At 45.6% G+C, this 26,875-nt stretch overlaps 1 protein-coding gene across 10 annotated transcripts in view; it reads left to right on the plus strand.

Annotated features, from left to right (window-relative positions):
- AMOTL1 (angiomotin like 1) overlaps positions 1 to 26,875 on the plus strand; it is a 155,168-nt gene that overhangs the window by 60,526 nt on the left and 67,767 nt on the right. For 8 of the 10 annotated variants that reach the window (XM_027040045.2, XM_027040046.2, XM_027040047.2 and 5 more), the window contains 2 exons: positions 21,319 to 21,468; positions 25,542 to 26,478. In XM_027040045.2, coding sequence (XP_026895846.1) covers positions 21,319 to 21,468; positions 25,542 to 26,478 — 1,087 coding nt within the window. Of the gene's footprint in view, positions 1 to 8,633; positions 8,668 to 20,873; positions 20,917 to 21,318; positions 21,469 to 25,541; positions 26,479 to 26,875 lie in introns of those variants that run through there. The other 2 variants (XM_027040049.2, XM_053203830.1) reach the window with 2 other exon arrangements.

Here is a 26,875-nt window from a genome sequence, read left to right on the forward strand (position 1 = left end):
CAAAATCAGAATGTGTTAAAATGGAAAAGGAGGTAGTATTTTGGATTGTTTAGGAACAGTAGACCTGGCTTGCTTCCTGACCCTCCTTCCTCCTTGCTGTGTAATCTCAGGGCATTTGACCTGTTAAAGCCTCATGGATGAAATGGAAACAGTTGCCTCCTGGAGTTGCAGGAGAAACAGTGCCTATATACCATGTTGGGCGAATTGAAAGCATTCAGTAAACACTTGCTGCTATTATTATTATTATTATTATTATTATTATTACAGACCCATGGCTTTATGATGTTATGTGTATTTTCATCTATCTCCTTTTTCCGAGAAACTGGAATCCCAGTTTTTACTCATAGAAACGTAGCTCTTCACAGTTGGGAACATTGTTATCATGTACCAAATATTATTTATTGAATGAGGTTAGAAGGTAGGGTACTCTATGCCCGATCTAGTACTGACTATAAAATAGACCTTTTTTTCCTGCCTATAAACCCAAACTTTTGAGTAAAGAACAGTTTCCTCTCTGCCCCAGCCACGGGAGGTGGCGGGAGGTCTGTGTGCTGGCTGGAGTTCACAGTGCCTGTTAGCCTAGGTGTATGTTAGGTCAGGGCTGATGTCACCAGGATGCTTCACACCCGGCAGCTCCCTTTCCTTTCCCTTGATGACCATGTTGTTTGTTTCCCAGAGGAAATGGAATGGACCTTAGATACACACTTCTAGAGCAATGGCTCTGAAATGGGGGTGATGAGGTGATGCTGTGTTTGAACAAAACAGTCTGCGAGCCCCGCCCCCAGAGTTTTGTTTCAGTTAGCTCTTGGAGGGGCCTGAGAATCTGAATTTCTCACAAGTTTCCAGGTGATGCTGTTCCTGCTGGTCCCGGGACCACACTTTGGGAACCAGTATTTTAGAGCATAGTCTCCTTTTCATTGGACCTCGACTGAGGTGCTTAACTCTTTGGAACCGCATGTGTTCATGTTTAAACGACGGAGACTGAGCTAGATTGATTTCTAAGGTGATGAATTGATCTGCATAACCAAATGCTCGGCTCTAATCATTCTTCTGTGCCTTCCCCCTTTCCAGGCCGACTTTTCCTTCCCTCTGTTGTCTTTTATCCTCCTCGGTCCTCGGGAGATATTCCAAGTTACCGTGTATTGTTACCATCCACAAGCCATATGGCCTTGGCTAAGTCACTTAACCTCTGTAAAGTGAATGTGCTGACTCAGTACTTCCATCGAAAGGTAATTGTGAGGCTTCAGTGAGATAACACATACGAAAGGACTAAATACAAGGTAGAGCATGGTTCAGAATTCATTTGTTACTTGGAGCGTCCTTGATTGCCCTTCAGGACAGTATCCTTGGACGTGGGGATGAACTGCTTCTCTTGATGCTGAATTTCACTGCTGCTGCGGGGCTTGTAAAGACCGCAGGAAATCCGCAGGGCCTTCGTGGAGAAGGTTCCCGCAGTAAACGGAAGGTGGGGGTAGGGTCTCTGAGGGCCTTCAAAATAGATACTTGATGTGTGGACGTGGTAATGACCAAAGAAGGGTTCAGTGCTGGAAAATAGCTTGAACAGATGCTGGACGGTTAAGAGTCCACTTCTTCACGGTAGAGAAATACAATTCCATGAAGTTTTTGTTTTTTTTTTTTTCCTGGCATCCTTGGAAGATGTGCTCTGTCCCCCGTCTGTTTCTTGTTTTTTTTGTTTTTTGTCTTTTTTGAGGGGGCGTGGATAGGGAGAGGGCAGAGAGAGAGGGAGAGAAAATCTTAAGCCCGGATGCGGGGCTCCATCCCATGAACCACGAGATCATGACCTGAGCTGAAATCAAGAGCCAGACCCTTAACCGACGGAGTCACCCAGGTGCCCCTGACCCCCGTCTATTTTTATTTTGGGTTCTGGGTCTACACTGTCCACAGTAACCACTAGCCACATGTTGGCCATCAAAGTTAATTAAAAGTAAATGAACTAAAAATCCTCAGTCCTGTTAGGCACAGTTCATATGCCAGCAGCTATTTCTGTCCTTGCAGTGAGTTCCACTGGTCAGTGCTGTGCTAGAGACATGATAGTCCCGGTTTGATTGACAGCAACATTATGGGGCTTCATAGGACGGGAAGGTGACACAGTTTTGACTGAAATGAATCACTTCCCCGTTGAAGTCCTGTGTGGACTGAATGGGAGAAAAGACCACAGGGCAAACCCTCTGCCAACCTGAACCTCATATTTGGTTTTTTTTTTTTTAATATTTGTTTTTGAGAGAAAGAGAAAGAGAGACAGAGTGTGAGTGGGCAAGGGGTAGAGAGGGAGACACAGAATCCGAAGCAGGCTCCAGGCTCTGAGCTGTCAGCACAGAGCCCGACGCAGGGCTTGAACCCACGAACCGTCAGATAATGACCTGAGCTGAAGCTGGATGCTTAACCAGCTGAGCCACCCAGGTGCCCCTGAACCTCATCTCTGGAGGCTCATTTCATTTGGAGGGTGGGTCAGCGAGGCATTTGGGGTATGCCGGGAGTAGGTAGAGTTTACCAGGTTAGGAGGCTCTTACAGGAGGCTGTTCCCAGGGATGTTTGTGGCCTTGATTCTGTTCCTGGGATTCTCCCAGGTCCTTGAGAGAAGCAAATGGAAACGCCAGTGCAGAGTTAGCACTGAGTGGTTCTCCTGGGGAGATCTCGAGCCAGCCTGGACTCCTCCGCCTTGGGTCTGTTCCACTGTTGAACCAGCCTTTGTCAGTGCAAGGGGAAGGGGGGGGGTGTGGCGGGCCTTTGCTCATCCCCGCCGGTGTCTGGGCTTGCTCAGATACCGTTCCACACTGCATCATCCTAACTGTTGCCTCCTTCGAAAGTTCTGTACACTGTAAGGTTCCTTTCCCTGCCTCACATCCGGGTCCCTGTGGTCGGCTTCCCAAATCCATCTGGCGTGCCTCACCTTCCTTTGCACATCTACACCCCAGCTAGTGAGGCACTCATTACCCGGGAACCCGTGCTTGCCACACAGCAGGTCTTCCTGCTTCTGTTGTTTCGCACCTCTTCTCATCTACCCTGTCTTTCGCTTCTTTCCTCCACCCTTCTCAGAACAGGCAGGGCAAGAACAAGGGTGATAGATATCTTGTCTTCCGGCTGCTGTGCTTCTCGCCTTAGGTGGGGCTGTGCTGTGCCCTGTGGCCCTGGGCCAGGGAGGAAGGAGGCATCTCACATGTACCTGCTGCTTCTCAGCCGTAAGGGCTGCTCTGGGTAGTGTGACCCCGGAACGTGACCCCCGAAGGCAGGTGTGAGACAGGCCTTTCCCTTCCGGACAGGAACTGCACCCTGAAGGCCTCTGGGCACCAAGTTTCTTCTGAGTAAGCTCCCTCTGTCTGGGGGGTTGAGGGAAAGGGGTAGGTGTGAAATTCTGTGGCAAGGCCCTGTTTCCCAAGGGACCAGTCTAACTATCGCTGCAGTTTGGTTGATTGCTCACACTGGTGATGTGGGAAGAAGGGCCCCTAAGATCGCCTGCCTGGGATCTTGTTTTTGAACAATGGGGTTTAAAAGAGGAGGAGAAATAGACAAGGTGCTTTCAGAATTTTGGAAACCAGTGGATGCGGTACCTAGGAGATAGCATTAAATTCACAGCGGAGTGCATGTAACACCAATTTAGCTCCTTTATCTAGAAGAGTGGAAGGAAATGCCTTCTGAAATCACAGTAGCTTAAATTAAGAGACCTGGGGAAGTAATGTAAGCAGCATCACAAACCTTAAATGTAATGGGAGTGTCAGAGAAAAGCAGGAGGTTTGCTAAAGGACATAACCCTTTAGGAAACCTAATAGACTGGCCTGATAGATCATACATGAGCTGCAGGGGGATGAAAAGTGGGGAGTACGTTTACTTGAGCTGACTTTGAGATTTGATCCTGTAAAATATTCATCCAAACAAAAAATTAAGACTGTAAGATCTAAAAAGGTCTACTCTGAGATATGGATTATCTCAGTCCCGAGCTTAGAAGTAAAATTTTCTGAAAAGTCTGAAGTTTCTTACCTTCAACTTTCTCCAAAATGGATTCTGGGAATTGGGAGACGACAATTGGAATGAATGCAGATATTAACATTTCAATGGCCTCTGTTAAGTGACTAAGATCACTTTATTAGTTTAAGAACCTACGATGTGTTATGTGTAATTAAACTTGCTCGTAAAGTGAACAGATTTTGTAGTGTTAAGTTTCGTAGTTAGGCAGTAGTCACGAATCTTCTAATTGAAACTGCTTTGAAATATTTTCAGCTTCTCTTAAGGAAGGTACATGTTGAACCTCAGGGATCATGACATTTCTCATTTTGGGGCAGACTATACATTAGGCAGACATTGGGATGCAGAGCCTTGAGTGACTCTGGACCACGCAAGTCCATACTGAGGTGGAGCATTTGCTACAGTGGAAAGATGCAGTCCTCCGTCTGCTATTTGAGGCTCTGTCACGTGCCTGGAACTGGCCTAGGCCTGGGATATCTGCCCTCTGCGCCCATGGAATTTATATTCTACAAGGCATGTAATGGAGTGTGGTGTTCGAAAACAGAAGGCAGATGAACTGCGTTTGTTCTGCTATGAGGACAGGAAACAATTTATAATCGCCTTCCAAGGATTTTATCTTCACCGTGAGCTGATTAAGAGGGAGTGGGTTTAAATTACAGATACCATGACTTCTAGAAGCATGGGAAGAGTTCCCTGATGGGGAGCTTGGGAGGACATGAGGCTTATAGATGCGACCAAGGAATTACAAGGAGCGCGGGGGTGTCTCATTCTAGAAATCTCTTTACATTGAGTGAGTGCGGTTTAGTGTCCTGCAGGATTGTGGGAGGTGGGTCTAATGGCACGGCGGTGTTCATCTGCGGAGCTTTTGAGGAACTTCAGGAAGCTCGCGTGGCTGGAATGGTAGCTGGCGCACATAACCAGGACCAGATCAGAGTCAGTAGGTTCTCCCAGCTGCGGGAGAGGAGCCCTTGGACAGCTACCAGGTGGGGGTGTGGCAGGGGGTCATCGGAGACACGTTCTGTGGCGGCAGCGCAGATTGTGTCTACATTTGCCTTTCAGTTTCCTCTTTGATTTGAGGGGGTTGTACAATCTGGGAAGAACAATGGAAAATTAGTGCTAATTATGCATGATGATTTGTTTGCAAAGTCTGCCTTACTTAATCATGTAGAAAAAGTATTTAGGACTCCATGATGTGCCGTGTGCTCTTTCAGTTTAAGAAGTTAAAAAAACAAAACAAAAACCCGGACTCTTAATTCTGTTTATCCTGCAACTTTTCTGAATTCGTGTCAATTTTTTTTTTTTTTTTTGGTGGAATCTTTAGGGTTTTCTCTATATAGTATCATACCACCTGCACATACTAACAGTTTTACTTCTTATCAACTTGGATGCCTTTTATTTCTTTTTCTTGCCTGATTGCTGCAGCAAGGACTTCCAGTACCGTATTGAATACAAGTGGTCAGAGAGAGGACATTCTTGTCTTTTTCCTGATCTTAGAGGAAAAGCTCTCAGTTTTTCACCATTGAGTGCAATGTGATCAATAACTATGTATCTCCATTAAACAAAGCTTACAACTCATCAATACAGCAGTGACATCCATGCTTACAGTGATGACCTTTGTGTTTGATTCAGACCTGAGATTCTCAGTCTCCAGAAACGTTCCTTATGGAACATTCACCGTGGAGCAAGAGGAGAGGTTTATTTCTTCTTATTTGTAATGCTTAGAAGAGAGGACAAATCGTACTCACTCCCCTGTAACCTCCTAATAAGTGTCCCCTTGTCCTTCTGGCTGAAGAGGAGTTTCCCTAGGCAGCTGAGGGTATTCAGGTTAGAGCCTGGTACCTGATACCTTCTCCAGGTCTACCTAGCCCTTGACTTGTATGCCTAGGTGGTAGACAAGTTAGGAATTTTGGAAGAGCCTTTGGATAATACCATGTATTCTTTCATTTTGGTCTGTGATAGTAGGACGCACCATTAAGCTTATTTTCAGAGAAATTGTATATATATATTTTTAATTTTTTTTTTAACATTTATTCGTTTTTGAGAGACAGTGTGTGAGTGGGAGAGGGGCAGAGAGAGAGGGAGTCACAGAATCTGAAGCAGGCTCTAGGCTCTGAGCTGTCAGCACAGCTAACAGAGATCATGACCTGAGCTGAAGTCAGACGCTTAACCAACTGAGACACCCAGGCGCCCTGAGAAATTGTATATTTTTTAAATGCTTATTTTTGAGAGAGAGAGAGAGAGAAAGTGTGAGCGGGGGAGGGGCAGAGAGAGAGGGGGACAGAAGATCTGAAGCAGGCTCTTTGCTGACAGCAGACAGGCTGATGCGGGGCTCCAGTGCACCAGCTGTGAGATCATGACCTGAGACAAAGTCAGATGCTTAATGGGTTGAGCCACCCAGGTGCCCTGGAGAAATTGTATATTTTAAGGCTTCTCAACCTAAGTGCTTAGAAAATTGAAAGTGTAATTTTAGTCTAGTTTGTCAATCAGCTGAACAGTCTGACAAAACTTTAAATGTCTTCATCTTTGATCTGCTTGAGCATCTTGCTGTTTTTAAAAAGCTCACGGATTTAATCATTTCTTGAAAGGGAATTTTATATCATTGATTCCTGTTCCATTTCCCCACTCCGATTAAAAAAAAAAAAAAGCTAAAATTTACTGAGCACTTATTATGTGCTGGAATACCATTCATAGCCCTTTACATTATCGTATGTAATCTTTATAACGGCCCTAAGTAGGAGGTCCAATTACTGTCTCCCTTAACTGATCAGGTGAAAGGAAGCAAGAAGTTAACTCATTTGCTCACAGAGCCTGGATTCTTAGATTGTTTAAGAAGCAGATTTGCCAAAACAAATCAAAACAAATTGGCCCGTTTTTCCCCCTTTCCATTTGGTGGCTGTTGTCTCCTCTACCTTTGTTGTTTCTTTAAATCTTTTAATACTTTGGTCTTTTGGCTTAATAGCATCACTGTCTTCTCTTCCGTCATCATGTCTTAACATCCTTCCTTTTGTCTCAGCATTGCCTGACTTCCTGCCGGGCAAGTTAGTACAGTTTCTTTTCTCCCCACCTCCTAAAAGTAATCTCATGGAGCCTTTTCCTCTAGGGAAATATCATTGTTGATTTGTATTCCCTTTTATAAAAATCCCTCAAGGGCAAGAAGGTGTATTCACGGGCAGGTGTTTTCTAGAGAGACTGCCGCCTCTCCTCTGATACATTTTCTTTAGTTATTGGAGTCCGTTGGTCTGACAGGTAGAGTTCAAGCCGTGCTTCACATCAAAGGGTCTCTGTGTGCCTTCAAGGCTCCCCACTTCCAGGGGCCGCAGGCACCTCTCTTTGCCCAGGCGGGGAGGCAACTCCCTCTCAGTTATAGCTGGTTTTGCAGCCATTTTCATCTTAAAGTTCTTTTTCAGTTTCATGACTTTTGGTCCTTTCCCCACAGAAGAGGCTATAGAATGGAAAGCCATGTTTCTCAAAGTGTGCTCCCTGGAGCCCTGGGGGGTTCCCGAGACCAAAACACGATCTTCATAATAACACGAAGACGCATGACCACCATACTGACATTTGTACTGATGGTACGAAAGCAGTGCTGGGGAGAACTTTGCATGGATCAAGGCAAGGGCACTGACTGTACCAGTGGTCTGTCTGCCCCTTACCAGCACACACGGTAGTAAATCTCCAACCTCAGGTGCACCTTTTTAATGCCTCGCATGATGAAATGGAAAGCACACAGGATGTGCTCCTGCTGCAGACCGAGGCGGGGAGCTTAGCTAAAGGCTCTTCTCGTGGGACGCCATTTGTAGTTGAGAGAATGACCCACAAACCGTGGTAATTCCGAGTTCTTGGTTTATTGGGTATTTGCTAGATGTTTTCTCAAAAACGAATGAAGGGAGCCTTCACTTTAAGAAAACAAATGGACACTCTTTGTTGCCAGTGATAAAACTCAGGCTTTCCAGTAAAAACTGGAATTTTGGAAAACTTGGATTTGCCACTGTGCACTTGACAACTTCCTAAAATGCCAAAGACTTTCCTGACGATTGCAATCCATTGTATATTAACAAAGGTGATTTTGTTGATATGACATACTTGAAAAATTTGCATGTGCAGAGGATTTGCATGGTGCAGTGAACCATGATTTTCCAAATGACCAACGTATGAAATTATGAAATCATGGAAAAGAGAACTCCCTCCAAAGTGAGAGATGGACCAGTAGATTTTAATGTACTAGAATACATTACATTCTAGATAGATAGATACATTCCTCTTGGATAGAGGAATATCCAAGGCAGGATCACTGATACAGTTTTATAGTTCATACTGCAGCCACCTTTAAGAAATTGGTACTTGTTGGGGCACCTGGGTGGCTCAGTCAGTTAAGCATCTGACTTCAGCTCAGGTCATGATCTCATGGTTCATGAGTTCGAGCCCCATGTCGGGCTCTGTGCTGACAGCTCTGTCTCTCTGTGTCTCTCAAAAATGAGTAAACATTAAAAAAAAAAAAAAGAAATTAGTACTTGTTGACTTTTGGTGTAGCTTCAAAGAACAGTCACAATTATCTGGAATGGCTATCATAATACTCCTCCTTTTTCCAATTACATGTTCGAATGAGGCCACATTTCCTTGATCTTCTTCAATAAAAATCCTACAACAATAGGTTGACAGCAGGAACAGATATGAAAATCCAGCAGTCTAGTAAGCCTTACCTTAAAGAAATTTGCAAAGTTGTAAAATAATACTGTTCGCACTGCCTTTTGTCTTAGAAATGAGTTTTCATAAAAATGTTTCGTGTAACTGAGAATGGGTCCACTATTGTTGTTTTGAAATGAATTAGCATATATTTTAAGATTTCTCAGTTTCCATTTCTGATATGGTAAGGAGGGATAGATACGGCTCACAGAAACAAAAGCTTATTGGGTCCTCTGTAAAGAGGTCCTGAAACGAAAAAGTTTGAAGACCGTTGGTGTAGTGGTAAACACTGCACGCTCTGGGGCCAGACCACCTGGGTTTGAATCCTGGTTTTGCCCTTTACTAATTGTGCAAGTTATTCTCAGTGCCTTAGTTTCTGCACCTGAGAAGTGAGGATAATCCTCCTAGAGTTGTGAATGCCACGACATCAGTGTGTATGCGTTCTTTTAGACCTAGGGAGAAACTATGTAGCTCTTGATAGATTGTTTTAGAGAGGTCCATGATCCAAAGCATTGAGGCCTAAGAGAAGAAAGAGGTAAGCATAGCCCCTTAGCACAGTTACAGATCTAGGTGTGCGTGTCCCGAGAGGGACCTGAACACTGTTGTCCCTGCTCGCCAGTCCGTGCTACCTTGAGCTTGCCTGCATCACCTCATTGGGCCACTGTTGGGCAGTTGTCTGCCTTAGAAGTCTGGCCTGGCAGATTTGGGTTCCCATACCGGGCACTATCTTTCCCCTGGCAGATGCTTAATGTCACAGATGTTTGTGGAATGAATGAGTGATTGAAAGCACGGACGGATGGATTGACAGATGGATGAAGTAGCGAGTACTTCTGCATTTTGCTGCCAATCAAGTTCACCAGACCCATGATCTTTTGTAACGTGTAGGAATTATAAGAAACCAAATACTACCACAAGTACCTAGGTGTTTTAAAATACTGCTTAAATTCCGTGGAATGCTTTGGAACAGTCAAAACCGAATTTGCATCTCAGCCTTATGGCTGTGAGCTGTGTGACCCAGAGCGTGTCATTTATGTTTATGTTTAGGTAAAAAGGAGATAATGAGACCTAATTCTCAGAGATGTGAGAATTACCTGAGATAATGTTTGTATCGTGTATTGCTCGATGAATGTTATGTTCTATGCCTTCCTTCCCTGTAAAATTAGCTGCTTATCTTACATGACTGTGACGTAGTGGCTGTGTGTTTTTTGAGTTTCAGATTTAGCAAGCATTTGTCTTGTAATATGGTAGGCATTTTCTCAGGCTTTATCTTATCATGTTGAATTAGATATCTTTGTTTTTAATTTTTTTTTAATGTTTATTTATTTTTGAGAGAGACAGAGAGGCAGAGCGCGAGCAGGGGAGGGGCAGAGAGAGAAGGGAGACACAGAATTCGAAGCAGGCTCCAGGCTCTGAGCTGTCAGCACAGAGCCCGATGCGGGGCTCAAACCCACAGACAGTGAGCTCATGACCTGAGCCGAAGTTGGCTGCTTAACCCACTGAGCCACCCAGGTGCCCCTGGATGTATTTTTTGGTATAATCGCTTTATTGTATCTTTAGAACAATACTTGAGATGTAGCTGAAAATAGCCATATTCCCTTACCTGGTCATTCAGGTTAGCAATTAGAAGGGCACTACAATTGCTGGCTTTACTCTGAATTTATGAAAAAGTAACACATTTAGACAAAGAATTCTTTACCAGAAGAACCGATTCAGGTTGATTGGTTTGTTTGTTTTAGGAAGAGTTGTTTACTCATCCGTTTGCGTTCATCAGATCCGTCATGTTTTGGCCTCAAGTGTGATCGATGGACAAGATTTCAGTTTATCACAACTTTTTTGGAGTGCATGTGTCATATCAGAACTTGTATGGCAGAGAAGCGTAAGCCTCCTAGACGTGACTCTGTATTCAAATCAGCTGTCAAGTGAGGCCAAAATACATTTGGTCTGCACATGTGGAGATCCTGACAGGCCTGACATGGAGCTTGGAAGTGACATTTTTTTTTTAATTTTTTTTTTAACGTTTATTTATTTTTGAGACAGAGAGAGACAGAGCATGAACGGGGGAGGGTCAGAGAGAGAGGGAGACACAGAATCTCAAACAGGGTCCAGGCTCTGAGCTGTCAGCACAGAGCCCGATGCGGGGCTCGAACGCCCTGAAGTCAGACGCTTACCGACTGAGCCATCCAGGCGCCCCAAAACTCTCCTGATTTTAATGTAAGAAATTAGTCAGGAAAAGAGGACTCAGAATTAAGTGTGCGTTATTGCGGAATTTTTGGAAGGCAGAATGACGTTGCAAAAAAACCTTTGATTTTGTCTGTGCTGCTGGCTAGCTCTGGGCCTCTGGGCATTACTTAACCACTGTGAGCCTAGTCCCTATCTACAAAATGGAAATAGGGTGTTGACAATTACACATGATGATTTTTATATCGTCCCTACACTCAATAGGCCCTCAACAAGTGGTAGCTCCTTCTACTATTGATTATACTCTTATTACTAAAGGGATGTTCAGTTTTGGGGGAACATTGGTTGATTTGAATTATTGTGTCCAGTTATGAGTCAACATTGACTCCTGAGGGAGGTGAGTACAAGAAGACACAGTGAGTATAAGGAGACGGGGAGGGCGGTGGGAGGAACCTGATGGCAGGTCTGAGCTGCTCTTGTCCTCTGTGGCTCAGAGAGGGAGCCTTGAGAAGCATAATTATGCATTCATGTTGCCATCTTGTGTCTTGGGGTTTATTTTAAGGTTTCTCATCCTGTTTGTTTTCCTTTGTTCAGAAAAGATTAAGTACTTACTGTCTGCCTGCAGTGATAGAAACACATTTGAAAGCAATGGAGCTCACATGCCAGTAAGCTTTTTTTTTTTTTCAATGGGAACATAATGTATGCCAGGGCCACCCAAACGAATACGTTTCTGGTCCTGAAATTGATTAAAGATTATTGAAGTTTCACTTATTTAATTAAATATAGGGCTTATTTATTAAAACGCACCTGAGTGCATAGTTCTAGAGATCGACTATATACTGTAGTGCCTGTAGCTAACAATACTGTATTTTTTATGCTTAAAACATGCTAAGAGGGTAGATAGTATGTTAAATATTCTTATCACACACACACATATTAATAAAGGAGGTGGGAGAGGACTTAGAGAGGTGATGGGTATATCTGTAGTCTCGATGATGGTGACGGCTTCATGTGTGGATACTTATCCCCAAACTCGACAAGTTTCTATGTTGAATGTGTACATTTTTTTAATTATCCATTTTTTAAAAAAATATTTATTTTGAGAGAGAGAGAGAGAGAGCGTGTGAGCAGGAGAGGGAGAGAGGGAGAGGGAGAGAGAGAATCCTAAGCAGGTTTCATGCTGCCAGTGCAGAGCCCGATGCTGGGTTCAATTTCATGAACCCAGAGATCATAACCTGAGCCAAAATCAAGAGTCGAACGCTTAATCCACTGAGCCACCCAGATGCCCCTAAACATGTACATCATTTTCAATGTCAAGCATATCTTAATAAAAAAAATTTTTTAAGTTATCTGAAGTAAAGAATTTCTGGAGTCCAGGTACTTCTAGTTTTAGATAGGTTAACTACCAAATATATCTACCTGATATAAAAATTATCATATTATGTACAATTTGAGTCAAGGTAGTTAACCAGCCTTTGGATTTCATGTTAAAATCCAAAATTAAAAGATGATTTTCTCTTTGTAGATAAAATCTTTTTCTCATGGGATACTCATGTGTGCTTGTGGTGACTCTGCGTGATAGGTAGGGACTAGGATGATTCCTTCTTCTTATGGTGGGTGACTGGGCACCCCCAGAGAGAGGTCTGTTGACTCTGGTCCTGCTCCCAGACCTTTTGAAGAAGCACGCGCCAAAGCCTGCATTTAGGGCACAGTCCCAGGACACAGGGCTCACCTGCAGGGGTTGAGCAGAATGAAAGAGCACCTTCCTCTAAGAGCTGGCTTGTGTTCTCCCTGTGCAGACTCCCTGTGATGTCACTTCAGAATCGTGGACAGAGCCCCTACAGGAAATGGATCATAGTATGCTTGTAATTAACGTGTTTTAGCACTAGGTGGCTTTCTCTCGTTTTTGTTCCCCAGTAGCTTTTACCAAGCCTTGGTCTCCTGATTGGTTTGAAAGAGACAGAATCATCTTTGAGCTACTTTCTGTAGAATTAAGAATATGCTTATAACTGGTTATTTAAAAATGTATCTTAATTCCATCAATATATATTTATTGAGTGCCCATTATGTGCTAGAAACTAGCATGTACTGTGAACATACGCAGATGATTCATTGATTCAATAAACGTGTTTGGAGCTCTTACTGTGATTTTATTTCTGCTAGACACTGGAGAGACAAAGGTGAATAAGATATGGTCTTCTGCTGCTGATCAACTTACGAGTTAACAGGGAGAGAAAAATACGAACTAAATACATAGGCAGTTTAATAGTGGCAGAAACATGCATGGAATGTGATGGGAGCACAGATGAGTGGCATATAAACATTCGGGGGGCAAGGGGTAGATGACTTCCCAGAGGAAGTGGCACTAGATAGAGCTTCAGAAAACTTTCAGACTATTTATTATTTTGAAAGAGAGAGAGAGCACTAGCCGGGGAGGATCAGAGAGAGAGAGGGAGACACAGAATCCTAAGCAGGCTCCAGCCTCTGAGCTGTCAGCACAGAGCCCGGCGCAGGGCTTGAACCCACGCACTGTGAGATCATGACTTGAGTCAAAGTCAGATGCTTAACCGACTGAGCCACCCAGGCGCCCCGTCAGCATACATATTTGAGCATTGAGTGAGTATGTGCCAAGGAAAGAGTTTTCCGACTTGGCGAGAAAGACCTTCCAGACGAAGGAACCTTTGAGGGATCACAAGTATTTCTTTGGGGTTTGTGCAAAGGGTATTTGGGGCAACAAGGCAGATTGTGCTAAGTCATGTAGTACTTAGGATACAGACAATGCTGAGTTTTTATGATGGGGGTCAGAACAATTAATTTTTTTTAAATGTAAGTCTCTATCAGAAGTTCTTGATTATAAGCACAAAGTGACTTCGGCTAACTTAAGCAAAAGAGGAATTTATTGGAAGTATATTAGGCAGCTCACATATTAAGAGGAAGGCCCAGAAAATGGGCAGGAACCCAGGTGAAAATACACCAGGAACCCAGCCGGGGACACGGTGTTTGTCTTGTGAGGACCGATGGCTCCTGGAACTCCTGGTGATACTGTTACCACAGGTAACTTACCTGAACCTTTTGTCCTTGTGTCCTTTCCTCAAGACTCACAGTCTTTGGCTAGAATATCCAGTTGACTTGAGCTTAGGCTGTTCTTGCTGCTAGAACAGAGAAGGGTACTTTTGGCTTCTGTGATGGGAGCCAGAACCTACCCCCAAGGTTTACACAGTGAGTTCAGGGTTTCCTAACACTGAAAGTATTTTAGAGTATTGTGATTGACTCTTAGGAACATGCTGGGTAGTTGAATCACCTATTTTCGAAATTATTTTGCATTTCTCTAGTGTTACGAAAATAACGAACTAAAATTTAAAAAGTTTATTAAAAAGCTCCCTTAAATACTGGCTTCTGAGTCGTCCTCCTCCTTACCCATATCCAAGTGACACTGAACTCTCCATTCCTTAAAGAGATGAAATACTTTCTTCTTCTTCTTTTTTTAATGTTTATTTTTGAGAGAGAGAGAGAGAGAGAGAAAGCACGAGCCAGGAAGGGGCAGAGAGAGAAAGAGGGAGAGAATCTCAAGCAGGCTCCACGCCACCGGCACGGAGTCCAACACGGGGCTCCAACCAATAAACTGTGCGATCACGACCTGAGCCGTAACCAAGAGTCAGATGCTTAGCTGACTGAGCCGCCCAGGCGCCCAAGATGAAACACTTTCATGACTCAATCCCTGTGCTTCTCCTTTTACCTCGCTGTGTTGACCTCTCCTTCTTAGCACCCTCTCCTCACCCCACAGCAGGTTAATATCCTCCTCACTTTTTTCTGCTCAGCTCACCTGTCTCTTTCTTCTTGTCATTTCAGCTTGCTATCACCTCCCTAATCAACAGGTAGTGATGGATTACTTCTGGGCCCCCAAAGCTTTGTGTCCCTTTAGTTGAGCACTTACTCTGCAATGAAATTTGGGTGTGCACGTGTGCACGTTGGTCTCCAGAACTAGAGCATGATCTCCTGAGGCCAAGGATGGTTTTACTCATTTCTTGTATTTAGAGCTCCTAGCACAGTGCTCTGTTGACTGCATTGTTACTTGAAAGGGTAAGCATACGTTCCGCGTTTTGGTTCCCACTGATGATGTCTCCAATATTCCTAAAAAAGAATTACCAAGTTAAGCTTGCCTTTAAAGTTATTAATCACAAGTTCCACTTCGAGAAAGTCTAAATTAAATAGCTGTTAGTGAATTTATTATTTTATTTGTTTGCTACAATAGACAAGATTGGTCCGGGGATCAGAATTCACACTGGGTGCTGAGGTGGACATTAGGGGTTGGGAATCTTGGAAACCTTCCTCCCTCCCACCTCTCTCCGTCCCCATCTTGAGTCTCAAATAATGGTTCCTTGGGTGAAAGAGATATTCCAGTGCGTGGAGATTCCTGTTTCCTGTTTAAAAACGTGTATTGCAGGCACGTATTCCTAGAAGAGGGTGCCCTGACCTGTCCGTGCTTCTGCACTCAGGTCTCAGGCTCCTGGAGTGTGAACTGGCCAACCCACCTGGGCTAGCTGGGTTTCGCAAGAGTTCTTGTGAACAGACTTGCCTTTATTTTTCAGGCACTGGTCATGGGTTCTCCAGGCCGCTTCAAAACATTGTTTCCTAGGGCATCTGTCTCCCTGAGCAGAGTATTCCACTCCCCCCAGAAAAACCTCCGTTCTGCCAGAATCAAAAGGCTTGGTTGCTTACATTTGACTTTGAGGCGGCTGGCACACTCAGCAAATTCCTTAGCTCTTTGAAAGGGAAGGTAGAGGCCACAGGATTGTTTGTTGCTATGTTTAAAATTTCTGTTACAAAGTTATAGGAGGCTAGACTAATCTAAAGGGTGAAGTGGTTTTTAAATGCATTAGGGGGTTTGGATTAGGTGGGCCTGGGAGAAAAGTTTTGGGCTTTGGGGAAAGAACACCTGGGAGTTGTTTTGCAGTTCGTGGAGGGTTTGAGGAATGGGCCTCTGGCCTGCAGGGGAAAGCAAGTGCCCCCCTCATGTTAGGGAACATTTAATGGAACATTTAAAGGAACATTCCCTCATTTAAGGAAAAGTGCAAGGGGTCATGGGGGACTCCCGGAGACTGGCTTTGGGGGGATCTTTGACCTTTCCTTTAAACTTGGGTCCATTCCAGAGGACGGTGCCGTGTTCTGCATCGGCCAGCAAGGAGTAGGAGGGGTATCCCTTACAGAAAGGGGTATTTCCTTGCAGAAAGTGGCAAGTATGTGGGTGGTGCCTGCCTTCCAGCTTCCCCAGGACGGTAGCACCAGACTATATTAAATGGCTGCTATAAACTACGAGACAGTTGGAGGGCACCTGTGTGGCTCAGTTTGTTAAGCGTCTGACTCTTGATCTCAGCTCAGGTCTTGATCTTGGGGTCTTGAGTTCAAGCCCCACCCAGCGTTGGAGCCTCTTACAAAAAAAAAAAAAAAAAAAGGCAGTTGATGCTTAAATGCTAAGTTGTGAGCTCACATCATAACTGGTACCCTAGGTGAGGGAAGGAAGGCCAGTGTGTGTGTATGTGTGTGGGGGGGTGTCTACAGGAGGTGGAGTGAAGAGGTTTGTTGGGGTGAACTGTAAAGGACCTGGGGAGAGGAGTGTGCAGGCAGAAGGCATTCCCGGCTGGAACCTGGAAAATGGGGGTGACATGGTCACGGGACGCTGGGATGCTGAGTAGAGCACCCAGGCTGTTGACAGCAGAGGAGCAGCCAGATGGCAGGCGGCCTTGAAAACGAAGCAAAATTTGAACTTGAGACCCTCGCCAAAACAGCTATGTGCAAGCGAGTGGCCTGCCAGAAGTGGGATTTGAGGACAGGAGCTTTCCTAGTTCTGTGAGTGTTGGATGATGATAGGGTGGCAATTTGAGCGTCCTCCGGTGTTTAAACGCAAAGGACACTTCTGAGCCTGTTACATTAGCCTCTTGACAGATTCACGATCTGATCTCAGGGAAGGAACTAGCTACAATGGAGGTGGAGCAGATGAGAGGCGATCGCCAGGTTTCTGCGCCCCGTGCCCACCCCAGAAGACTCACTTCATTTTACCTTAATTCATTTTAACTTCAACAGTGATGCCCTTTGTTAGTGCTGTATTGAGTAAGGAAAACAAAAAGTCTTGCTCAGGGTCACATTACCTAAAGGCCTCTGGACGGTTACAGAGAAAGTAACAGCATAAAACCATAATGGGAAGGAAGCTTCAGCACTTTTAGAAATAAGCAGTCACGCTCATAGAAGCAAAAGATTCTTCTGGTCGATACGTGACACGCAGGGTTTGTAAAGAAGGGACCGTTTTTGGTGAGATGGATCACAGTCACTATGAGGCAGGAATGGTGACCCCTCAAAGCAGAATTCCAGAACCTCACCCTTTGTGGAGTGCAGCGCGAACAGATCCCTGGCTTTCCTTCAGGGCACGAGCCATAGGAGCTGCCAGAAGGGGGCCCTGTAGACGGGGGACTCCTTTACACTGGCCTTAGCTGGTTTTCCATCGCTTTTGCCGGTTTCCCCATGCAGACTAAAGCTGTCAGTGATAATTCTGGGACAAGGACGGGTTTGAAAGAAGCAGGTGACTGCAAATTGGTAAGTCGGGAGGACCGGGTGTGGAAACAGTCTTTATGAAGCCCCTGGGGCTAGGCATGTGCCTATCACACACCTTGGAGCAGGATCCTTGATTGGCTGCGTGCTGCCCTAAAACACGCCCTGTTCCTGAGCCCCTGGGCCGGAGCCACGCCCTAGAGGCGGGGCTTCCTGGGTGGGAGTGGTACCTGGGAGTGTCTGTGGCTTCTCCTAGTTTTGCTCCTGGGTGTGGAGAACGCTAACAAAGCCAACAGCATTCCCCCTCGTATGTTGTCCTATGTCGTGTAACATCAGTCACATGTTTACTTCCAGTTTCTCATATCAGAGAGCCTTCACCCCATTGGGTAGATCTTGTACCCTGCGCTTCGCATAAGAAAACACACCCGCTTTGTGCTTCCTAGTGGAGATTCTGAACTACAATAGGCAGGGAAGGATTATGTGTCTGTGGGATTAAGGGCGAGGCCTCCCTTGCATTTTTGCTCTGCAGCCCAGCAATCCGATGCAGACCCAGTGACACACATTCTTGTCATTTTACCTTGGCTTATAGGTGACGAAGCCACAAATAGCACGAGCCCTGTAGGGTATGTCCGTGCTGGGAGCTTCTTTTGGTTCTCTCGGTGGAGCTGTGATACCAGGCCTGTCTGCCTGCCAGGCCGTCTGCTCATCTGCTGGGCTTTTCTTTCTTCAGCTCCTAGGAGTGGGGGCAGCGGTGGGAACGTAACTCTCCAAGAATGTGTGGGACACCCCAGTGTACAAAAAGAAAGAAGCCTTAAATGATAGTTGATATGTATCTCTATACGCTCTGTGGCCTGGAGCCCTTGAACCTGTTCTCATGTGGCAGGCCATTGGATAAAGATGTGGAAAATCAATTTGTACCAGTGTTGTTACTGGGGTCGGGTTCTTGGGGCTCCACAAGGATAGAAACTTAAGGCTGGATCCCAAAATCAAAGGCACAGGCAAGGCTCTACTGGGGCTACAGCTTGAGCTGAAGGAGACTCAGCACTAACAGAGAGTGGTTAGACTGGCCCGCTGGGACACAAGGGAGTAAAAGTTCTAGAGCGAAAACTCCCCCTCAGGTTCCCACTCTGGCTTAATATGCTAATGAAGGGGGGGGGAGTACTTCATCTTTTCTTTTTAAAATTTGTTTAAGTTTATTTATTTTGAGAGAGAGAGCACACAAGCAGGGTAAGCTTATTTATTTTGAGAGAGAGAGTGTGGAAGCAGGGCAGGATCAAAGAGAGAGAGAGAGAGAGAGAGAGAGAATCCCAAGCAGTCTCTGCACTTTCTTTGCAGAGCCCCACGCAGGACTCGATCCCACCAACCATGAGATCATGACGTGAGTGGAAATCAAGAGTCCCTTGCTTAACCGACCGAGCCACCCAGGTGCCCCCAAACGTGTTTCATCTTGATTGGTTGGAAGGGCCTCGTCCTGATTGGTTGATATTGGCAGGCAATTCAGGCAGCTCATTGGTTGGTGCTTTTAGGAGCCAGGGTCCTCTGTTTTAAGTCCAGCTTGTACGCGGGGCCGCATCTTGGTTCTGCTCTCTAAAAGAAGCGATTTAACAGTAACCGCCAACAGAAGGCCCCCGAGGTACGTAATGTTTTTCACGTGGGGCTTGTTCTCATGGTCCCTAACTGTCTCATTGTGGTGATGAGAATGGCTTAGTGTAGAGGTTTTAATTAGGTTCTTAGGTTGAAAGCATATGTCTATACAGAAACACACACCCAGCGCACTCCTTTGTATGCATCTACACGTACACATATATACCCTTAATTAGGCCTCAGTTTCATTAGCAGCTTGCTCTCGGTTTTCATTTAAAATTTGTAGTCCCGTGACTAGCCGGTGTCACCCAAAGCGACATGTGCTTGCACGTGGCCATTCCTGACCCAGATCCACTATGAGAAAACACCACTCTTTGTTTTGTTGAAGTACGTGGGTCCTCAACACCTCTCTGGCGCTGATTTGGCGGGGGGGGGCAGGGGGGGGGCGGAGCTGAGGGCGCAGAAAGGTGTTTTCGTGTTGGGGGATTTTTGCCAGTGTGCACTGTTCTCCCTCCAGCTTAGGGCATCCGACCTTTGGCTGCACACTGGAATTGGTTGAGGAGTTTTACATACAGGAGCCTGGGCCCTATCCCCCGAGATTCCAATTGACTAGGTCTGGAAGAAGCCTGGGTATTAGGATTTTAAAAGTTCGTCGGCAACTGTCATGGCAGCCAGGGTTGCACCCTGCATTTCTCTCATTTTCCACCAGCATTTTCCACCTGCTGAAGTAGAAGCCAGGTCAGAATTTGCCTTAGGATCTAGGTCATCTGTGATTCTTAATTTTAGCCTGAGACTTTTAGATTTATAGATGCAGGAGATGAGGCCCGGAAAGGGACAGGTTTCTTCCAGGGTAGTCTTTGCAGTTTGGCCAAAGAGAGAACCCTGACAGGTAATGTCATAGGCATTGGAACTACAATGTTAGACTGATCTCCATGTACTACACCATTCATATTTGGTTTATATTCATCTTTAGGTTGAGAGGCACTACTACATTATGTTAGCTTTACAAGATAAATATCCTAGCTGTCAAAACCTTTTTTTTTTCGCTCTAGTCCACACATATGATATATGTGAGCAGAGTTGCAAACCCTTCCTTGTGTGTTGAAGAAACTGAGGAAGATGATGACTAAATCCCCATCTATGGCCTCAAGAACTAGTTACTGCTAGCTTTGGCCTTGTGAGAAAAGAGCTGATAAAAAAACCCAGCAAGAAATTTCGAATTACTTTCAAATTAGTTTGAGGTTATAGCTGAAAAACATTTTTGTTCTAATGGAATTATCATTTGGTCAAGGATTTTAATTTAAAAAGAAAAGCATGATTCTTCCCCTGGAGTAAACTAAGCTACTTTTTCCCCCCAGGTTTATTTATTTTGAGAGAGAGAGAGAGAACGCAAACAGGGGAGGAGCACAGAGAGAGGGAGGGAGAGAATCCCAAGCAAGCTCTAAGCCATCAGCACAGAGCTCAGTTCGGAGCTCCAACTCACAAACTGTGAGATCATGACCTGAGCCAAAATCAAGAGTTGGATGATCAACCAACTGGGCCACCCGGGTGCCCTGTAACTAAGCTACTTTTGCCAAAAAGAGCCTTAAATGTGGTGTCCAAGCAGAGAAGTCAGTGCAAGGAGGGAAGAGAGCAGGGGCCGGGCTGCTGAATGCTCCCACGATGTTGTATGTGCCTATCAGTGTTATTGTAGTGGTATCTCATGTTCAGTGCCAATAGGATTGAGTACTGTGTCACATTTGATTGGAACAGGAAGCGCACTCTGGTTTGTGTGTGACGGAGATAAAGTGGAAAGGCGGTGCTTGGTAGAGGGCCGGAACCCATGACCCGGACCCACACTGCCACATGGGGCTCCAGAAACCTTGAGCGGAGCGCTCTGTCCTGGGCTGGGACGTGCTCGTGCTGACACATGGTCTAGCAAAATGGCCAACCCCTCTCTGCATCTTTTAGGTATTCTGCTCTCCCCGTTTTGGTATTTCCTTTGCTGGCCTCCCCACCTCCCTCCTTTCTGTCCCCCACCTTGACCAGCCCAAACTTTGGGACTCATCCAGTTCTGCAGAGGGCTTGATTTTTGTCAGTGTTGCTGCTGCTGCTGCCCTTGGAACCGGGTTGTGTAAAAGCGTCATGACTTTACTCAGTGTCTCTTGAAGATTGTTATTCTGACCTCATGGGTCATTTTGGTGGGTGGCTGGCCTTGCGATAATTCTGAATGGTAACTCTGGAATTTTATGAATCAAAAAGGCAGCTCCGAGTCGAATGTGGGAAAATGCCTCGTGGGCTCTCATGAGTCACACAGGAAGGAGGGAGAGGAGGACTTCGGTGGCACTAATACGCACATTGCTTTTTCCCCAGGACCCTCTCCTGTTTGTTACCGCTCCGGTAGTCCCACCCCGATTCTAGAAGACCCCAACTACTTTTTCCCAGATTTCCAGCTCTATTCGGGGAGGCGCGAGGCATCTGCTTTGACGGTGGAGGCAAAAGGTGGCATCAGGGAAAAAGTTGGTAAGTTCTTTTACCGGCATTTGGTTTGGAAAAGCAAGATGATCATATGTTTCTGATTTTTAGCCTTTTTTTTGCATAATTTTTTCTGTAGCCTCGCTTTAAGAATCAGCCAGTTGTATCATTGATAGTCTCTTTATTAGTAGGTGCCTTATTTTTAATGGTTTTGCTATGGCGTCAATAGACTATTTTACGATATCATGTGACTCTCAGCAGAGTTCTTATTGCAAGAACTTGAGAGTTACACCATTTATTCCCTAATTTTTCTCTGATTCCTAAATAGTTTTTTTGTACCCTTTCCCAGAATCTTTTTTCCTTCTCTGCTTTCACTTTGATCTCTTTTTTGCAAATAATTCAGAAGCTCAGAAGAAATCCAAAACCATAGTAGGGAGGAAGCTGTTTCCTCTATGAAAACTTCCTGCCTATTTTTGAGGACTTTTGAGATTGATAAAACTGGAAGGGAATCTTTAAAATCACTGCAGGGAAGGATCTCACGGTTCTTGGCAAATGTGCTTATGAAAAGGGAATTCAGCAGTTTTCGTGCTTGATGAGACCCCATTCCTTTTATTATTCATCCCAAAAAATCATTTTCTTTTGGAAATATATTTTTATTTAAATTTATATTCAAGTTATTCACAGCATTCATTTTTCTTTGAATTTGCTTTCAAATTTCAGAGCCGTTATTCTGAGGGTAAGGACTGTGCTCTCTTTACCTTCTGCCTCGGCACCTGTCAGAGTGGATGTAACAGATTGGCAGTCAGGATTTGCACAGTGAACGTGTGGCCCATTTCAGCCCGCATGGATCTCTTCATCGCTTATTACAGTTATTTGGCAATTCATCTTATGTGGACTTCGAATAATCTGTTTTTAGTGTTTAAAATTTTTTATTGTTGAGCTTTGGGTTTATATGTCAGTTATAATATACATTCTCTGAAGGTAGGGAGTAAGTTCGCTTTTACTGCACATGTGGTCTTGCGAAGCAGATATGAAGCCTGCCCATTTTACAGAGGAGAGAGGTTCAGAGAAGCCAGAAAACTGGCGTGAGATCTCATAGGTGTGATTTGGGATTGTGGGGGCGAGGCAGAGTGATATGATCAGAGCTGAGCTTTAGGAACCAGCCTGTAGAGTTTTTGAATTTGCTGGGCAGGTATTTTCTGAATGCCTTCTGTGTGTCAGGGTTGTATTATAGGCACTGGAGATACAGCAGGTGAATATTAACAGATAAAGTTTTGCTGTCCGGTTCTTGAATTCTAGTAGAAGAAGACAGATAAGAAATGCAGTGTGGATCAAAGAAAGAGATCAGAGGCAAGTGATATTAGGAGGCTATTCAGGACATCTAGGCAAGTGGTAAGGAGGGCCCAAACCCAGGACGTGGCTGAGGGCATAGAAGTTAGGGTTGCGGTCTTTTGCTGTCTCAGAGACACTAAAAATGTCATCTAGTGCCACCTTTTCTCATATTTTAATGCCAAAAAGAGTAAAAGTGATATAACCCTTGACAGCCCATGCCAAAAAAAGGCACAAAGCCAGTGACATATATCTGTATATATATATGCACATGTGTATGTGCAAGTATACGTATATCTATATATTTTGTAAGCATACCCCACCACCTTTATTTTTTCTCATTTCACTGTGGACTGAGAAAAACCAGCTTGGCAGTTGATCAAATGTGGGGAGAAAAGGAGACAAAGGGCCAAAAGTTCATCTGAAATTTCTATCTGGATGACTCATAGATGATAAGGATGTCACTTAGAAAAAAAAAAAAGAAACCCACAAAACAAAGAGGCAACCTTGGGGAAGAAAGATGTTTTGAGGGGAGATGATGTGTTCTGTGTACATATAGAAACACAGAGCCATCATTGCATGGAATCGTAGAACTGAGGCTGTTTGGAGATGGTCGAGTTCTGTTCTATCAATTTGCAGAGGAGATTGAGCTCAGAGACAGTAAACGATTTGCTCAAGGTCATGCCAAGTTCATGCCGGTAGTAAGAGCTAGAACTTTTACTGTCCTCATGCTGTATAATTTCCTCAGTACACTACTTATTAGTATTGTTGTGAGATGGATACATTGTATATTTCTTGGCATTCATTAGGTATTCTTTGCTGGTTAAATGTTTGCTCCCCCATTACGCGCTTCCCTGGGTTGCACACTAGGGAGAGCCAGATGAGGTGGCATGATCTTTGCCTTGAAGAAGCTGAGAGTCTTGTGTAAATAAACCATTTCCATCTACCGTGATCATTGCTGTAATGGTGATATTGACAAATGGAGTGGGGACTTAGGAGAAGGAGGGCTCAAGCCTGCTGGGCTGCAGAAGGACACGATTAACTCAGAGGCAGCTGTGAAGCTATCACGTACAGCACGTCTAGGAATGTCCCAAGGAGACATGGTGAGGTGCACCTTTCTAGGGAGAGGGAGCCAGGGCCTAGAGGCAGGAGGGAACTGACATGTCTGGGAAGTACGTGGTCTTAAGTGCTGGTGGCCTGCACTGTTGCTGGATAAGTAAGGCCATACCTGCTACATCCTAGGGTAGAATGTCAGTTTCATCTGGTAACTAACCCCTGAGGAATCTTGTGCAGGGGAGTGATATTATTAGGTTTTCCTATTCAAACAGTCTTTCAGGGTAATGTGGAAGATAGGTTGAGGTCTAAGGGGTGGGTTTGGAGGTGGGAATGAGAGGCATGTCAGAGAACTAGATAAGGAGGCTGCTGGAATTGTCTGGGTATTAGACACCAAGGCTTTGCAGTGTTGTGGAATGAACACAGATTTTGTTGTAGAATGAGTCAGATCCTGGTTCTGGCCTTTGCTGCTCCTGTGACATCTGTCATTGCCTTCTCTGAACCTCCCTCCTCATCTGTAAGATAGGGGAAATGGATATCTGTGTCGTATGATTTTATGTGCCTCATACGATTTTATGTGGAATAAACAAAATAACGTATGGAGAGAATTTAGGACAAAACTTGATACATCATATACACTTTTCAAATGGTTCTTGGGGTTATATTGTGGTTATTAATAATAAACTTGGAGATTGGGATGGGAATGAAGAAGGTTGGGAGAGATGTTCAGGAGATAGAATTGACAGGCTGACCCTGGATGTGGGAGGTAGGGGAAAAGGAAGGAATTTTGGAAAACCCCCAGGTTTCTGGCTTGGCAAGGAGTAGATGAGGCAGGGATATGGGGTTTGGTGGGGGGGAGGTTGAGGGTGCGGAAGGCATGTTGAGTTTGAAGAACTAATGGACCGTCTGCTGGTCGTTGTAGGTGTGGGTCCTGAATCAGTGGTTGAAGACCAGTGGCAGGTGTGATGATGGAGGAAATTCTGTTGAGTGAGGGTGGAGGGCATTCAGGGCAGAGTTGTGGGAAACACGAGAACTTAAGGAGCAAGTGGAGAAAAGGGAGTCAGAGAAGTGCACGGAGAGGCAGGGGCTGGAACCAGGGCGGGTGTTGGGAGTGGGAGACCTGGATGCTGAATTAGAGCATTTCAAGAAGCAGATGATCAACGTGCAGAATGCTTCAGAGAGGTGAGGTGCATAATACAGGAGGTGGAAAATCCTCACTGGGCTTGGTTGCTAATCAGAGCAGTAGGGAGGGTGTTGAATGGAGCATCTGGAAAGTGGAGACCAGCGAGTGCAGATCACTTACTGAGGGCAATCAGAAGAGAAGGGGAGGAGAGATACACGGGCGGCAGTTAGGGGGACATGGGTAGGGCCAAGAAAAGGGGATTGCTTTTTGCTTGATCTTGGTTTTTGGCTTGCATTTATTTTTTAAGATGGGGAAGATTTGGCATGTTTGTGTGCGGATGGGAAGGGGCCGGTGGGGAGTTTAAAGGAAGGGGAGAGGGGAAGGACAGAGCAAGGTCCAGCAGGAAGCAGGAGGCCTGGCAGTGGAGAGTGGTAGAGACGCTTTGAATTGGAGAAACACTTCCTGAGAAACTGCGGGGTAAATCGAGGTGGCAGGGTATTTGAAATCTTGTCTTTAAGTGCTACTGTGGCTCGAATGTTCATTATTCACCATGCATCAGCAGGCCGGTATTCCTGTGGAATATCCTGATACCTTTTCTCCCGCGTTTATCTTTCAGTTGAGGATCCTCTGTGCAACTTCCACTCCCCAAACTTCCTGAGGATCTCAGAGGTGGAAATGAGAGGTTCCGAGGATGCGGCAGCTGGAACAGTGTTGCAGCGGCTGATCCAGGAACAACTGCGGTATGGTACCCCGACCGAGAACATGAACTTGCTGGCCATTCAGCACCAGGCCACAGGGAGTGCAGGACCAGCCCACCCTCCAAACAACTTTTCTTCCACGGAAAACCTCACCCAAGAAGACCCACAAATGGTCTACCAGTCGGCACGCCAGGAACCGCAGGGTCAAGAACACCAGGTGGACAACACGGTGATGGAGAAGCAGGTGCGGCCCACACAGCCTCAGCAGAACAATGAGGAGCTGCCCACTTACGAGGAGGCCAAGGCCCAGTCCCAGTTCTTCAGAGGGCAGCAGCAGCAGCAGCAGCAGCAGCAGCAGCAGCAGCAGGGGGCTATCGGCCATGGCTACTACATGGCTGGGGGCACCAGTCAGAAGGCCCGGACTGAGGGGAGGCCCACGGTGAACCGCGCCAACAGCGGGCAGGCACATAAGGACGAGGCGCTCAAAGAGCTTAAGCAGGGCCACGTCCGCTCACTCAGTGAGAGAATCATGCAGCTGTCCCTGGAGAGGACCGGAGCTAAGCAGCACCTCCCTGGCTCAGGGAGCGGAAAGGGGTTCAAGGCGGGAGGGGGCCCCTCCCCCGCCCAGCCCGCAGGCAAAGCGCTGGACCCCCGGGGTCCTCCGCCTGAGTACCCCTACAAGACCAAGCAGCTGATGTCCCCGGTCAGCAAGACCCAGGAGCATGGACTTTTCTACAGTGACCAGCACCCGGGGATGCTCCACGAGATGGTCAAGCCATACCCTGCTCCTCAGCCTGCAAGAACAGAGGTGGCCGTGCTGAGGTACCAGCCGCCCCCGGAGTACGGGGTCACGAGGTGATTATCAAGCCCAGAGGTTTTAGTCTGGCGCGTCAGAATTCAACCCATTATGTTCTTAGTGCTTGTTATTTTCAAGGCATGTTAGGTTTTTGCCATCAGTTTTTTTGTTTTTTTTTTCCTGTGCATAATATTTAATAAGCCACTTCTTGGCCAAAATACGTAGAGTGAAACAGAACAGAGAGCAACTAGGGATATTCTCCAAATGTAACAGAAGGCGACTGGGGATTTCTGAGTTGAGGGGAGGAGACTCCGTTGTTGGCTGTCCTGGGGAGCTGTGCCCAGTGGCCAGGCAAGGCAGCAATATTCCTGGCTGGCTTTGTGGAGAGCGTCCAACTCCCGGAGCATGTTATTACCGTGGGGTTTTATGGAGCCTTTCTTCATTGTAGATTGGAAA

The sequence above is a fragment of the Acinonyx jubatus genome, chromosome D1 (genome assembly GCF_027475565.1).
Source record: "Acinonyx jubatus isolate Ajub_Pintada_27869175 chromosome D1, VMU_Ajub_asm_v1.0, whole genome shotgun sequence".
Taxonomy (NCBI): domain Eukaryota; kingdom Metazoa; phylum Chordata; class Mammalia; order Carnivora; family Felidae; genus Acinonyx; species Acinonyx jubatus.